The sequence below is a fragment of the Phaethon aethereus genome (genome assembly GCF_964289735.1).
Source record: "Phaethon aethereus genome assembly, chromosome: 1".
Classification (NCBI taxonomy): Eukaryota; Metazoa; Chordata; class Aves; order Phaethontiformes; family Phaethontidae; genus Phaethon; species Phaethon aethereus.
Genome location: NC_138575.1, coordinates 76,428,666 through 76,443,365, shown reverse-complemented (window position 1 = coordinate 76,443,365; position 14,700 = coordinate 76,428,666). Strand labels below are relative to the sequence as shown.

At 43.6% G+C, this 14,700-nt stretch overlaps 1 protein-coding gene across 4 annotated transcripts in view; it reads left to right on the top strand.

The window, feature by feature from the left end:
• Positions 1 to 14,700, top strand: part of ITPR2 (inositol 1,4,5-trisphosphate receptor type 2) — a 272,920-nt gene that overhangs the window by 248,720 nt on the left and 9,500 nt on the right. For all 4 annotated transcript variants that reach the window (XM_082011567.1, XM_082011566.1, XM_082011565.1 and 1 more), the window contains one exon: positions 107 to 267. In XM_082011567.1, coding sequence (XP_081867693.1) covers positions 107 to 267 — 161 coding nt within the window. The remainder of the gene's footprint in view (positions 1 to 106; positions 268 to 14,700) is intronic.

The following is a 14,700-nucleotide window of genomic DNA, read 5'->3' as shown; positions in this document are numbered from 1 at the left end:
CGATCCTTTAAATTAAGTTAGGTTCCTTTCTCTAACATGTCTAACAGATTTGGGTGTTTTTATGTTGAAGTTTATTTTTTTGCATTATATTCATTTCTTTTTGCAGGACTGGAGCGAGACAAATTTGATAACAAGACAGTTTCATTTGAGGAGCATATAAAGTCAGAACACAACATGTGGCATTATTTGTACTTTATAGTTCTTGTCAAAGTTAAAGACCCAACTGAATACACTGGCCCGGAGAGCTATGTGGCGCAAATGATTGTGGTAAGTCAATTTGGGCACGTGCTTTATGCAACTGGGAGATGCTCCTTGCAGCTAGAGCAGAGAATATTTTTCTTTTTCCCTCTCTCTGAACAATAGGAGGCATCGATCTGTGTTTTTAAAGATCTTTTCACGTGTCTAAGACAGTCTGCAACAAAGCCCAGTCTTAAACGTAATGAAAAAGTTGAAGGCACAGGCCACAGTCTCGGGTTTGGCGTTCGTGCTCTCATGCTCTGTGGGTTCTGCTGCCTCATGAGCCAAACCAGGGGCAGAAGAGCATGCATCGTAACATACGCTGCTGCTCCGGCTTTGTCCAGTATCTCTGGGCTGCTGTCCAGAAAAATAACGTCTCCTGCTGAACGCTGAAACGTGGGGTCAGTGTTGAGGGCTCGTGCTTTTCTCCTATGACTGCTCTGAACAAGCTATTGAAAACACCAAGAAGAGCTTCTGCAGGGATTTGAAGAGCTACAGAAACTGCCTCGTGAAGCAGTGAAAGTATGACTTGGATTCAGAGAGAGAAATTTGATGACACTGGGGCAGAGCCCTGTTCGATTACATTTCATTTCCAGCCTGCTACCAGAGAGGGTTCATTCTGGTGAGAGGGAGGGATGGATTGTCCAGGCTGCCTGGCTTGGGACTTCATTTTTGAGGAATTCTTCCTACCTGTTGGAATATTCTGGTGCTGCATTTTCTTCCCATGGACTTCCTGGCAGGCATTGCACTGCTCGGGGCCTGTGCCAGGGTCGGTGGTTGCAGAGCTGGCGTACGTCTGAATCCCAGAGGAGGGTGTAACCAGACGCCCATCAGGCTTTGCTGTTTAGGCATTTCTGGAGCCACATGTCTTATTGAGAGTATCTGCAGTTATCCTTCATCGAGCCTTTGATTATACTACTACCCAACCTCACTAGTGAAGTGCTGGGTGCCCTTTTAGTCCTCAGTTTAGCCAAGGGGAAGAGTCTTCTCTCTTAACTTTGGCTGTCTTCAAGTCAGGCACCTGGTTTAAATCGATCCCAGCTCCCTGCCCAGTCAGTGCAGAAAGGTGGGTTATTTATCCTGCCTTAAGACAGGGGTCTAGGACAGCTGAGGTGACTCACCCTGGCGTTGCTTTTCTCGCTCCACTGAGAGCCTAAACGATTAGTTCAGACAAGATGCCTAACTGGGAGCTGGCTAAAGTTAGAGGAGCCGACTCCCACGCGCTGCGCAGGCTTACGCAGGAGCTTGCCTTGAAGAACTCGCATTAGTGGAACGGCTCGTGTTTAGACAGGAGTGCATGCTTGAATGCTGTGGTGAAATGGAGCTTTTCTAAGTGCTGTTACCACTGCATGGGAAGGTAGTGTGGCAGGTGATGGGAATTCAGCGCTCAGCTGCAGAGGAACAGCCTATGTCCATGGAAATTTTGAGCTGTCAGTCTCATTGCCCAGCTCAGGGCATTTATACTGTTAGGCAGTAATGGATCTACACTTCTGCAGTATGATTGGCGGGTTAGAAAAACTAAAACAAATGCCTGTATCTTCTGTTCCATTACCAGAAATTACTCATAGTGGCAAGTTGTCCTCTTACACATGAAAATATTTTAGCTTATCTCAGAAATGCACTTTAATTCATGGAATCAATAATGTCTCCAGACTCGAGGGCTTGCCTCATTTATCTATTCCTTCTCCACTCCTCTTCCTCTCCCTGCAATGTTTGTATGATTTTAAATTTTGCACGTATGTATGTTAGGTATTAATGTTTAATTCCAAAGGATGCATTAATATTCATAGTAAGTGTATTCATCCTATGGCAGCAGTGGTTTGACTTTTCTGATGTAATTCACTGTTGTGTTTTACATTTGCATTAATGGTGGGAACTCCTGTTTGAATATCTAAAATATTAAGAGCACCAAACCACATGTGACCTCAAGCACTGAAAGGATTTCTCGAAACCCCAGTTCCTCTGTGGCAGAATACTAGTGGTTTAAGTGGTTCATAGTAATCCAGATTTTGGGATTATTAAGACCTCTGAAGGAAGGCTTGTTTTTTCCATGGGTGTATATAAAGTTAATGGTTGTTCTGGATGATGGGAGAAGTATATATGGGCCTAGAAGTGTAAAGCATATTATGGAATGGAAAAGGGAATGGAGGAGTGGGGGACAAAAAGAGAAACAAATGTTTGAACAAATTACGAGTGGCTGGTGTGGGATTAGTAATTGTAGCTTTGTGTAGTGTAAATTCCCCAGTACAAAATCCAGGGAAAGTGTGCTGCAGAACTACTAGTGCTGTGTAGCAGATGCAATGGACTGCTTAAGTGAACAAAAAAGGGCTCCTTCTCTTAGAGACAGAGGTTACTGTATACCACATGGTACAAGGAATATTAAGAAATGAAAGAAAACAACCTGACTAGAAGAGTGGAGTACTCTGGAAGTATGATATTCAACTAGAAGAAGAGATCTAGAGATACAGCTTTGCGTATGCCCAAAAGAAGAGTCAAAAGGAAAACGCACAGAGGTAGTTTCGCAGCTGTCGGCCGTATGAGCTGATGTAGCATACATGTTTGGCGTGTTTCAAACACAGCATGATAGTAATGAAAGTAGCATGTGAGATGTACTACATTCTGTGCAGGAATTAAGCCTGAGGTATGTTTTTTTGTCCTGAAGACAGAGAGGGAACCTGATTCAGACTTTGTGATGGACTGAAAGCTGAGTGACCATTCTTGTGATGCTGGGAGAGGTGACCAAGTCCCTGGTAAGAGACCAAGTTCTGGTTAGGATCTGGCACAAGAGAGGCAGACTTCAAATTAACCTTTCACAAGGGGACTGGGGCTTGCCAGTGCAACTGACTCATTGCTGAATGAGGCTCACTGGGTGTGTATGAAAATGCAAAAAATATATATAAAAATAGGGTGGTTGGAAGAACAGGGCAGTCTCTTGATCTCTTTGAAGGGGACAAGGTGGAACGAGATTTTATATTTCGGGTGATACAGAATATGGCTGAAAAAACTCCATGAATCATACTCCTGGAAAAGCTCTCTTAACTCTACTAATTTTTATTATGATTAGGTATGCCTTTTATGGCTACTTCTGTAGCTTTAATGGACCAACCCCCTATCCTGTTCTTTTACCACCAGATTACTTAGAGAGAATTTCTACCCAAATCCAATCTTCAAGGCTCAGATCCATCCTTAAATGCACATAGGTCAAAATTTTGGAGTATGCTGCAGTAACTTCTTTAATAGAAAGTAGAGTTTAGCTCCAAGGATCGTCCTCACTACCCCTGCAACTGTAGTTAGGAACCAATTAGTATTTGTACGTGTCTACTTCTGTCTTGCAACATATTGCAAAAAGTAATATTGGAATGGTTATCAATATTAACTAAGCACCAGGGAAAACATCTACAATTTCTGATAGTCTTTTCTCCATTGCCCAGACCCATCAGGACCCAGAAGTATGACTGTCTCTATCATGACTCTCAGTCTTTTTCATGTATCATTTGTCCAGCAAACACTGAAGCATCTGGTTGGAAGGCTTGTTAATGGCACAACAGGAAAAAAACAGGAATACTATGGTTTTCTTGTTTTGGAATATTATTTGAAAGACTGGGTGCCAAAAGGGATGGGAATTATTTACACATCTAACTTCACTTTCCCATTTTTCCAGTTCAAGAGAAGGAAGGAAACCTCATAGGTGATGTTGTACACACCCCTCACTCAAAGGCAATTCTTTTGCAGGTGTCCAAGTTCACTTGTATTTCTGTTTCAGGGGTGGCTTGTTTCAAGGCATTCCCATTATCTTGCATGTCTCTGGCCTCAAAAGACCTTGGTATAGAGGACTCCTTTTGGTTTCTTCCTCTGGACTGTGGACATTGGTTGCAAACTTGTAATGTTCCCTGTGATTTTGATTTCCCCAGCAGCTCTGTATTTGCTTCAGGCCTTAGCATACTGCTCTGAGCAGTGACAGAAATAATCAGTAGCTACCCAGCTTTCATAAAGCAAGGTATGATTTTTTTCTTTTTCTTTTTAGAAAAAAGCATGAAGCATAACATGTATTGTAAAACAACACACAGTTTATACACATCTAGCTTTTCGGACAGTTACTTTATGGAGATGTTGGTAGGAATAAAGCACTTCAGATCTTCCACTGATGCCCATTCTTCTTGCACACTATCTTATATCAGTTATCAGGTGAAATATTAATGAATATTAAATCAGGGCAGTAGGTTTTATTTCTTGTTTGTTATCCAGGCCTCTTTTATGAAGTCAGGCAGGTATTACACAATATCCAAAAAGACAGAAACTGAAAAGCTGGCTACATGCCTTGCATTTGCACTGAGAGCCTGCATGAATGATTCCCCTATTCAATTTTCATTCCTGCAGGAAAAAAACGTTTTTATCTGTCCCATTTGACCAGAAATACCATCCCTTGCAAACCCAGAGAGATACACATAACTTGTATTACATCAATACAGCAATCTTTGAATGTTCCTTGTGTCCATTTGTCAGAGGAGACGGTTTAATGTGAGAACTGGAACAGTGAAGGTTAATGTCCAAATTTTTAGACTTCTCTTTTCAGAGGTGCAATTTGTACATGCAGATTTTTTTTCACCTAAGCCTTGGTAGCTGCAAATAGATAAATGGAGGCAAAAAATATAGATGATTAGTTACTAAATTTTTTGCAGCAAAACAGGGAGATATGAATTAGCCTATGATTTGTGCCTCCATTCATTTGCAAAAATAAAAGGCTATTGGCATAGTAATTAAATTAATTATTTTGCCCATTGGAAGAATGACAGACTCTAGCAAACGAAGCCCTAAAAGTTTTGTTCTCCTGTGCCCTGTCCACAGTTCTTAGCAAGTTTCATAATGGATTTTATCAGCATTAGTGCTACCTGTCATAACTACATAATTACAGCACCTAATTATATTATTACTTATTTACTCTAATTATGTAATTGGATGTAATTGGTGCAATTACATAACTCCTCAATCAGCTGAAAACTGCTCTAAAACCAGCCTATGTTTGTAAGAGTAAAGGATACTGCCATGCATTAGACCATCTCCCTAAAGCAAGGCAATCTTCCGTAGGAAATTAAAGGTTCTGTCCTCCTGCCATCACCGTCATTGGGACCTTGAGCCTTTTATACTGTCATAGTATCGTAAAAGTATTCCTTTACATCTTCTTTCATCTGTCAATGTATCCTTCCTGAATAGCAAATTCCTGATCTTAAGTCTCTCTTCAGGCTACTCAGGATCCCCACACCTCCACTGGAGTCAAAAGCAAAATTCCCATCAGCATTATAAGGATGAGATAGAAGAGACAGGTTGAGCAGCACCAGCCTGAAATTCTGAACAGTGATTTCCTTTACTTATTCAGTTCTTTGAAAGGCACTTTTTTGTCACAGCAATGGTCTGTCATTGGTAATGTGACAAAATATTTTAACTGCTTCATTTTAAACATTTCAAAGTTTCTTTTTGAAGGTGTCAGCTTTTTTGGTTTGTTTTGTTTTAATTATTAAATAAAAGAATTCTTTGGCAAGATGCCTTGGCCATTTCCATGTCATGAGGAAAAATGCATTCCCCATTTTCAAAAAATCTAGGCTGTGTTGTTTGTTTTTTTAAAAAAAAAACACTGACATTTGAAAATTTATCTGAATTTAGTGCTCCCTTGAGCTGGTGCTGTTGTCCCTCTTCTTCCTACCTCCAGCTTCATGTTTTTGCCTTCTTTTTCTATTAGATACCCAGAAGTGGGTATTAAATTCAAAAGCAACACTGGGCATAATGCCAAATGAGCCATCGAGAAGCCTCACAATAGTTGTCATTCTGCCCATGCTGTGTGCTGGGCAGCGCAAGCCCTTTTCCCTCGGCATCCTTTTCTCTTCTGCCTCGCTGCTCTGCGCTTTGCTGTGCTCCCGCCTCAGGAGCGGAGGTGTGATGTGAGCCGTGGCAGCACGTAGCTGCTCCCCGGGTTCAGGTCTCAGCGGTGATGCCGCGGGGTCCTGGCCAGAGTTCCTCCGGGTGGCTGTGACCCCCCCAGCGTAGCAGCGGGGACAGGGGACAAGCTCCCTCCTGGAGCCGGAGTTGCTTGCGTACAGTCCCTGGCACACCGGTGTGTGGCCTGCAGAGGGGTTTTTTTCATTTTAGCCAACCTCAGCAGAAGTAGCTGACTGTCAAAACAGCAAAAGTGTGAGCCAAGCAGAGTCTGCAGAGCCTGACAGCTGTGGGTCAAGAGCCTGGCAGCCCGTCCTTTCACGCCGTGGGGCAGTGAGAGGTTGTCCCAGGGGGTTGGTCAGTGAACGTAAAGTCATTTCACTGATGCCAAATCCTGGTGCGCACCCCACGCCTGATGTCCAGCATATTCAGTGGCCATCCCCGAGCAAACCGCAGGGAACCCCGGCTCTAGAGGAGGCAAGTCCAAAGGAAATACAGACAGGCGAGGTGAAGGTAGTGAAAAAGTGCCATAAGGGAAGGGGAAGAGCATGCTGACAGCAGGCGAGCGAGGAGGAGCAGGGTTTGTGGAACAAGCTGTTCTTTACTGCTGTCGATTTTTGTCAAAGAATGTAATAAAATAATACGTACTAAGAGGGCTGTTGACCTCAGCTCTTAAAATATAACTTCTTTGGAGAAGAAAGAATTTCTGTCATCCAGGATCTTTCTATTCTGTTATCTATCGTCTTTTTCAGTTTTGGAGGCGAAAGTTTTTCCCTGCTCATTTTTATCTCTAGTCTATAGATATTCTTATTACAGCCGAGGATCACTAATACACTATATGGGTGGAAAGAATGACCTAAACCAGAGAAATGTCAATCCAAGGTAACATGAATGTTGCAGAAGGGGCACTTGGGTTGCCAGGAAGACACTCCGGGTGTTTTTCACATGCACTCTGGTGATTCATCCCAGACAATTTAAGAAGTTTCCTCCTCCAGATGTCCACCATACCCTTCTGTTGCAATTAACCACAACAATGGCAGAGGGGGGAGGATAAACGATGTGTTTGTTCACTCCTGAGCTGCTGCAGTTCGCGGCCCAGAGTACTAATGCGAAAATTGATGGCCGTTGAAGTCACGCCAGTCTGAACCACACTGGTTGAGGAGAGGACACAGTACCAATTCTGCTGCCTCTTTATAGGTAGGATAATATCAGCAGGGAGGAAGGGCACGCAGCTGATAAGGGTGACCTCTTCAGCTGCTACAGCTAAATCTGCCAGGCACGGTGAGCTGTGGTTCTTAAACTGGCTCCCTGTAAATAAACTGTATGTTTAAGGCTTCTTCGTTATCATAAATTCTAGTGCAACATGAAGTTTCTGATCTGGCAACTCACAGACTTGGAAACGCTTACAGGACTTGTGCACACAAATGCTCTGCTGAGTGGGGCATGGAGTTTATAACTTTTGGTGAGCTAATAATGCTCCCATTGTTAGGACTGATTTATTTTACTTTTTAAAACTGGCCTTCCTCCAAACACTAGCAGATGCTATCAAAGCAAAACTTGCAAGGATGAGATGTATGTACATATTATTAAGCTACGCAACTTTTTCTTAATTACTTTTAAAAGACTGATGTGATGCATGTCACATTATGAGTAATTACTTACCGTGGCATTAATACCAAGACCACAAAAGCCGGCTGCTAAATAAGATCTGAGGTCTCTCTGACAGGTTAATTTCCTAGGAAACACAGCGTTGGTTTTGTCTGCAGTTGGGTTTTCATAAAATAAGCAATTAAAGAAATATGCCTAAATAGATGATTTAGTGCTCCCATTTTCTGTTGTGCTCAAAATAGAAGAGTGAGCAAGAATGCTGCTCTCTGCGTCCTTCCACATGGACGCAGGCCCTGGGAGGAATTCAGGGCTTCGGTTTAGATGCATCAGGTCCCAGAGAAAGTCCTTTTTTGCGTTCAAGGCCTGCCTCAAATTCACAGAGGATCTCAGAGCTATCGAGTGGTCATACCAAGTCACTCAAATGGAGCTGGAATTGTGCTTCGCACAGGTTCAACTGCTGCTTGGGTGTATGAGGGGAGGTTGCCCTGCCCTCACATACCCAAGTGTTATCCAGTTTTACATTTACAGAATATATTGAGGTGGTGATGTTTTTCGTGCTGCTAGGTATTGAATTATTTTTCTATTGTTGTGTTTCATGTTGTTCAAAAATAACATTCATTTCTGTAGGTAGTCCATTGCTATTTTTGCTTCTCTGTACAATTTTGCCTCTACGTTATTATCTTATAGAAGTGCTGAACACCTCCCTCTCTACTTCATAAAATAAGCAATTACAGTAACGTGCCTAATTAGCCGATTTCCTGCTCATTTGTGTGTTGCTCAAAGCGTGAAAAGTTAGCATCACGCAAGGGCTTTACATCTTTGCACAAAGCTCCCATTCTGCAGGAGAGCTGAGCACCTTCTTTTCTACTTCGAGGGCTCTGCATCTTCCAGTAAGGTCTGCCATCAAGAATTTAGTTGGTCTGCTTGGCTAGGTGATGTGTGAGGTATGGGTAAATAAAGGGAGAGGTGGGCTTCGTTTGGTACCTCATTGTAAAAGCTTGAGGTTTTAGTGGCTTTAAGTTTATATATGTTCTTTGCAGACAGGCAAAATTAATTATCCTGTTGCTGCTTGAACGGGAGACCGCAGATCTGATCCTGCCTCCTTAGAAATGATGCCATTAGCTGGAGCGGGAGGAAGATTGGTATCAGTGGCAGGTGCTGCAGCACGGGCAGATTTGCCGTGTGCTGTGAGGGTATGGCGATAACCTTCATCCCCCCAGCTGAGTCGGTGAGGGAATGGCCATGCCATTGCGCGGTGCCCTTGTCCCTGCTGCCTCTGTGCTCAACCCCTCATGTTCTTGTTAACTCCTAAAGGGACAGGTCCCAGCAGCAACACAACCCTGTCTTTTTTCCTCTTTCCTTTGAAGTCACTTCTGAATAAAAAGCTGTAATGTAACTGCAAGTTACAGAGTGGAGCCTAAAGCTCCCCAAAAGTATGTTCATTGAGATTTGGGTTTTTTACCCCCGAGGTCTGGAATCAGTAGTTTGATCCTAGCCAGCCTTAGTCTTTTTGGACCCCTCTGGTATTGCGGCTCAGTTGTAAGCTTAGCTTGATTTCCTCTGTGTTTGAAAGATTTGGCCACCTGTCTGTTGACCAGTATTTAGGCTTTGAAGACTGATTTTGCTCTAAAGATGGGTTCTGCCATGATAATACAGTGTAGTCACAGCTTTCTTGTCCTCCTTCCAACTCAATTCATTCAATTTGCAAATTAAAATAAATGAGCCGAGTTGGGCTCCTGTTTGTTTGTTTGTTTGCTGCTGGCCTTGAAAACTCGAGGAGGGGTCTGGACATCAGACTGTGTTCCTTGAAACTTGCACATCCCCACGAATGTGGAGTGGAGGTGTTCCAGCTGGAGCACCCTCAAGCCAAGCAGTGCTGCTGGCAGGACACGGGCTGCGGTTCCCTGCTGGAATCCACTCCCGCCTTGACCTGCCAGAGACTGGAGCTGTTAACTTTCCAGGCAGCTTGCAAAAGCCATCTTTTATCCCTTTGTTAAAGAAGCATGTGGTCTGAGATGGATCTGTGTGTGGGCAGACCTTTATTCTGTGATTTCAAATGATGGAAAGGCTGTCCAAGGCACTGGACAGGCACCTACTGTTGTGCTTAAAATCCTGGCACTGAGAGCCTCGATTCTCCCAGGACTGGCTGTGTATGGCTTTGCCTAATGAAAACTGAACCTTAACTGGGGTCACAGATAGTGATAAGAAGTTCAGCCCCAAAGGAACAATGTGATGAGCAGATCCCAAGGCGTGTAAACTGAAACCATTTGATTCTGCACTATGGGAGAAGCAACAAACACAGAAGACCAGTGCTGCTTGAGAATGTTATTGCAACATTTGAAAACAATTATTGTTCTTTGTATTACAGTGGTACTAAGCTTCTGGCTTCTTGAATGGGAAAGAAACTCCAGAATTGTCCATAGCCAAGGCAGATAACTGCAGATGCTGAGGAAAGGAAGGTCTATGGGTTTGCCCAAAGACATAAGGGCAGTTAGTAAAAGAACAGGAAGATGAGTCTGAAGTTGTTGCCTTACCAGGAGCACCCTTTGAAAGTAAATAAGCGTAACTTTGGTTGGACTCAAAACATAGCAGTGAGATTCTGCAAGGAATAAAACAGGGAAAGGCTACAAAAATGTAGTTCCGCTTCTGAGTTCTCACAGTTCAGAGGCAGCAAGATTTGGGGGAGTTGAGTTAGGTGCAACATTAGCGTGAGCTTGTTTTACAAGGTGTTATAGATATGATGAAGGCACTTGGTTTTGTATATCTGTTGTGGGAAGAAAAATCCACTGGCCTGAATTATTCTGCAAGGCTAAGTTTCTGAATTTGTATAACTTTGGTCTCATTGTGCCATTTATCTTTTGGGATCAGCTTTATGAGATTTGTGCCAGGTTTTTCTATTTGATAGCAAGGCTAGTTCACGGAATCTTCTCTCTTTTAGTGCGGTAGATGTGTCTATGATAAAAAGCTAAGATTGCATCATCTTTAATAAAAGAGAAGATATATAGCCTAAAGAAATCAGATTAGTTATAGAGAAAGAAATCAATCAGGTTGGCAAATTGTATCTGTGGGACAAAGTGCAAAATGTTTGTTTCATACAGTATTTATTGAACAAATTTGTTGAGAAGATGGTTAAAAATGCTCTATAGGAAAAAAAAAACAGGAACCATTTTGTTCAATTTAAATGACATTGATGTATTTTTTACATCATGAAATCTTGCAATATTACCAACAACAATCCCTGATAAAGTACTTTACGCAATTGCCTCACAGGGTATTTTGAGATAAAAGTATATATCGGAGATTGTAAATTGGCTGCATCCAATTTATATATAATGGAACCCACTACAGCCATCCTATGAAATTCAATAGATCAGGAATCACATTACATTTCTGTGAGTTTGGGGTAGTAGGAGCTTTAAAGAGTCTCCAAAACAAACAGACAAGTTTAAATCATATTTAATCATTTTATACACATGTGATTAAAATATTTTGTCTCTGTTTTTCATTTTGCTGGGTGCTGCTGAAGGAAAATTGTAACTCCGGGTTTGTGAAACCGGTCATCTTCTTGTTCTCAAGAGAAAATGCATTTTAACTGAACAGAGCAAATCATATTTAAATGCTGGGCTGAAAAACAAAGAAAAAGAAAAAGCAGATCTGTACAGAGGATTGTTTCAATATTTTCCTAGCAACGCAAGCAAAAGAGCTAAATGAAAATGTAGTATAGGCAGATAAAGGTTCACAAAGTAGCATGGTGGTTTTTTCTTTTATTGACCTATGTTGCAGCCTCCGAAAACAGTGCACAGCAGACACAAACCTGAACGAATAGACGTCTCACCTTGAGGGCCTGGTTTTGCTGGTTTCCACCTATTTTCTAAAGGGAATGAAAGCGCTCCGTGCTTCCCAGTAGGCAGGTGGCACCTTGTGGGATCTGCCCCTCATCCAGCCACAGCCAAAGGGCTTCTCCTTGGCCGTCGTGTCTGCGCGGGCAAGGAGTTGCGCTCGCCGTGCAGAGGAATGTACAAAATCCATGGGCAAGCATTTGAACAGAGCAAGCGACTTGAGAGCGGGTTGATAGCAGTCAGGCCTGTGAGGCTGAAAGGTGGCCATTGCTTGATGGTGTTTTGTCAAGAGACACTTCAAAGAGAAACCTAGATCTTTTTCCTCTCCTCTGACTGATACTCGTGTATGTGCATTTATGCACACGTATGGTATGTGCAGATCACATCATTGCTTAAAAAAACAGTTCTGCATGGCCCATTGGTGATAGGTAGTAATTCTTATAAATTTTAAAAGAAAATGTTGTTCTTTAAATTGTCCTTTCACAACATACCATGTGCAAAATACAGCAGAGTCAAAATGGGCCCAGAGCAGGAACATTGAGACCAGGATGGGAAGTGCCTCCACTCTGGCGGTATCCTAAACGAGCACAATCGCGCTGCAATCAGCGAAGCTGTGCCCGTGTAAAGCTGAGAACAAGGTCAAGTCCTGAGCCTCTGAAAAACGAGTCTCCAGCTGAGTCTTTGTATTTCCCAAAGATTCTGTTACACCAAATTGAAGCTAAAGCTAGGAAATGGACAGTACTTGCAAAATACAAGGTGACAGGGCCAGAGAATTAAAGCTAAGTGTGAAAAAAACCCCATAAATTTCAACAAGTATGGGCCTGAATCCTGTGCTACGGAAGATACAAAGTAGAGGTCATGGTTTGGAGTTTAACCACGGAGTTAGACCCTGATCCACTGGATGAAACCAGCACTTACGTTGGCAAAAACTGTTTTACAAAACAGGTCAAAATTTGTGGTCTCCTTACCGGCTGAATGGTCCCTAAGGAGCAGACAACATCCCTGTCCCCAGTAGCGGCATGATGCTGTAGGGTATGTTTACACTGCCGTGGGATTAGGACCATTGCCTTCTGCCTGAAGTTCAGTAGCTGGAGTGTGCCTGCTAGCACGTTTTGCGACAGAAAATCAATATTAAAAGAAGAGCAGAAGGGGGGCTTCAGCGCGCTCGTGCAAGCCGTGTGATGGTGTGCAGGTAGGAATGGCAGGGGGCTGGAGATGCATCGTAGTTCTGCTCACTCGAAACGCAGTCCTCGGGAAGCAGAAACAGCATTCCCGTTCGGCGAGGCGTGAGCCAGTCCGGTGAACGAACGGCGAATTTGCTGAAACGACGTCAGGGGCAGCGGGGGAAGGAGAGGGAGAAAGAAGCGAGCTGGAGGCATTTGGGTGGCGGTGGTGGGGGCTGCGTGAGCAGCTCAGCCCCTCTCCTGTGACGGGGCTGCCCTACCCGGGGCGGCATTAAGAGGGGCCACTCTTGGCACCGGAGGAGCCGAGCCCGCGGGATTCAATAGCAGCACCGCAATGAGCTGCGAAGGAGGAAGACGGAGAACTGCCAGGTGCCTCTGCGCAGAGGCTGCCATTGCATTACGCTGTGCTTCCCCCACCGAGGCAGCTGGAACTAAACCAGAGCCTCCCATGCTGCCTTTAAAAGGTTCTTTTTTTTAAGGACATGTGCACTTAATGTCAGAATATTGAAACCATACCCACGTGAATAAAGTTACTAAGCCAGTGATTCATTGCTGTTTCAAATCTCTATCTAGCCACAGTAAATTTCTGCTCAGTAGTGACAGTCTGTGTCCACATGCAGGCTATGATTTACAGTTCTGCGTTTTGTATCAACAACATCTGTTTAACAAAAGAAAAAAAAATAAGCCAAGAACGTTTATTTTCTAATCTCTGTACCAGATGTTGTTTCGTTATGCACAAGATCCAGGGATTATATCAGAAATAATTTAATTATTTTAAATGAATAATCTGACGTGTTTTTCCTAAAGCATGTCCCGTAACCACTAACAACATAAAAACATAGGAATGTGGAAAAATAAACTTGTATTTTGCACGAATCCATAATTATATCTATTTTAAGGGCACAAATATTAAGCACCAAATCATAACTTCAGGTGGTAGCGTTGGGATTCTTGAAGATTTGCAGAGGAGAATATCAATTCTCGGGGTTATGATAGAGATAAGGCGGCAGAGAGCGATTGAAACCGCAGAAGAAATCAACCGTTGAGAAATGAACATGTGCCGCAGGGAAGGGAAGGCAGGAGAAGCAAACGCGGCTTTAGGGAGAGTGGTGCCGGGGTGGGACGCAAGCTTAGGCCCTCCAAGCACGCCGACGTTGCACCGTGGCCCCGTGGGTCCGTGGCCCCGGTGCGCCTGCGGGTCCCCTGGGTTCCCACCTGGAGGGTGGCTGGAAGGCCGAGTCTCGGTGGACCGGTGACAGAGCTGCCTAGTTCGGTTTCTGTTTTCCACCTTCCAGGGGAAAGCTGCTCAGGGTTGAAGCAGGGTCGCTTCCCTTGCCGTGCTGTCTGCACCCTTGCCGACGGAGCCTGGGATGCGCGATGCCGGCTCGCCTACTGACCCCTTGCGTACGGTCTTGCCCGCAACCATAGTGCTGAGAGCATGTTCAACCTTACCATCTCGACTGTAAAAAATTGGTTTTGTGATCGTTTCCATCTCTAGGAGGTAAATGCCAAGTTCCTTAGGTGCGTTTGATAAGCAGAAATTTTGGGGTGTTTGTTCTTGGAAAAGCAGGGTCCTTCATAGAGTTTCAAGCTGACTATCAAAACTGCCACATATGCTATCAGAGAAAAATCGTCACAATTTGAGGTTTATTATCATTCCTCACCATAATTTTTGCGGGGATATCACGAGCGGGAATGCTGATATTGAGACACTGAGACATTTATAACTGACTGGCCTGAATATCAGTCTTGAAGAACTCACAGTTATTCAGAATTACAGTGATAGATTCTGTTGCAGCCCTCAAAAACATTCAGGCAAGTTAAAATGAAAGTAAATGCATCAATGACAGTGCGAAAGCAGACGGTGGGTCTGTGTTACGGTTCCAACCTTCTTTCAGGGGGAA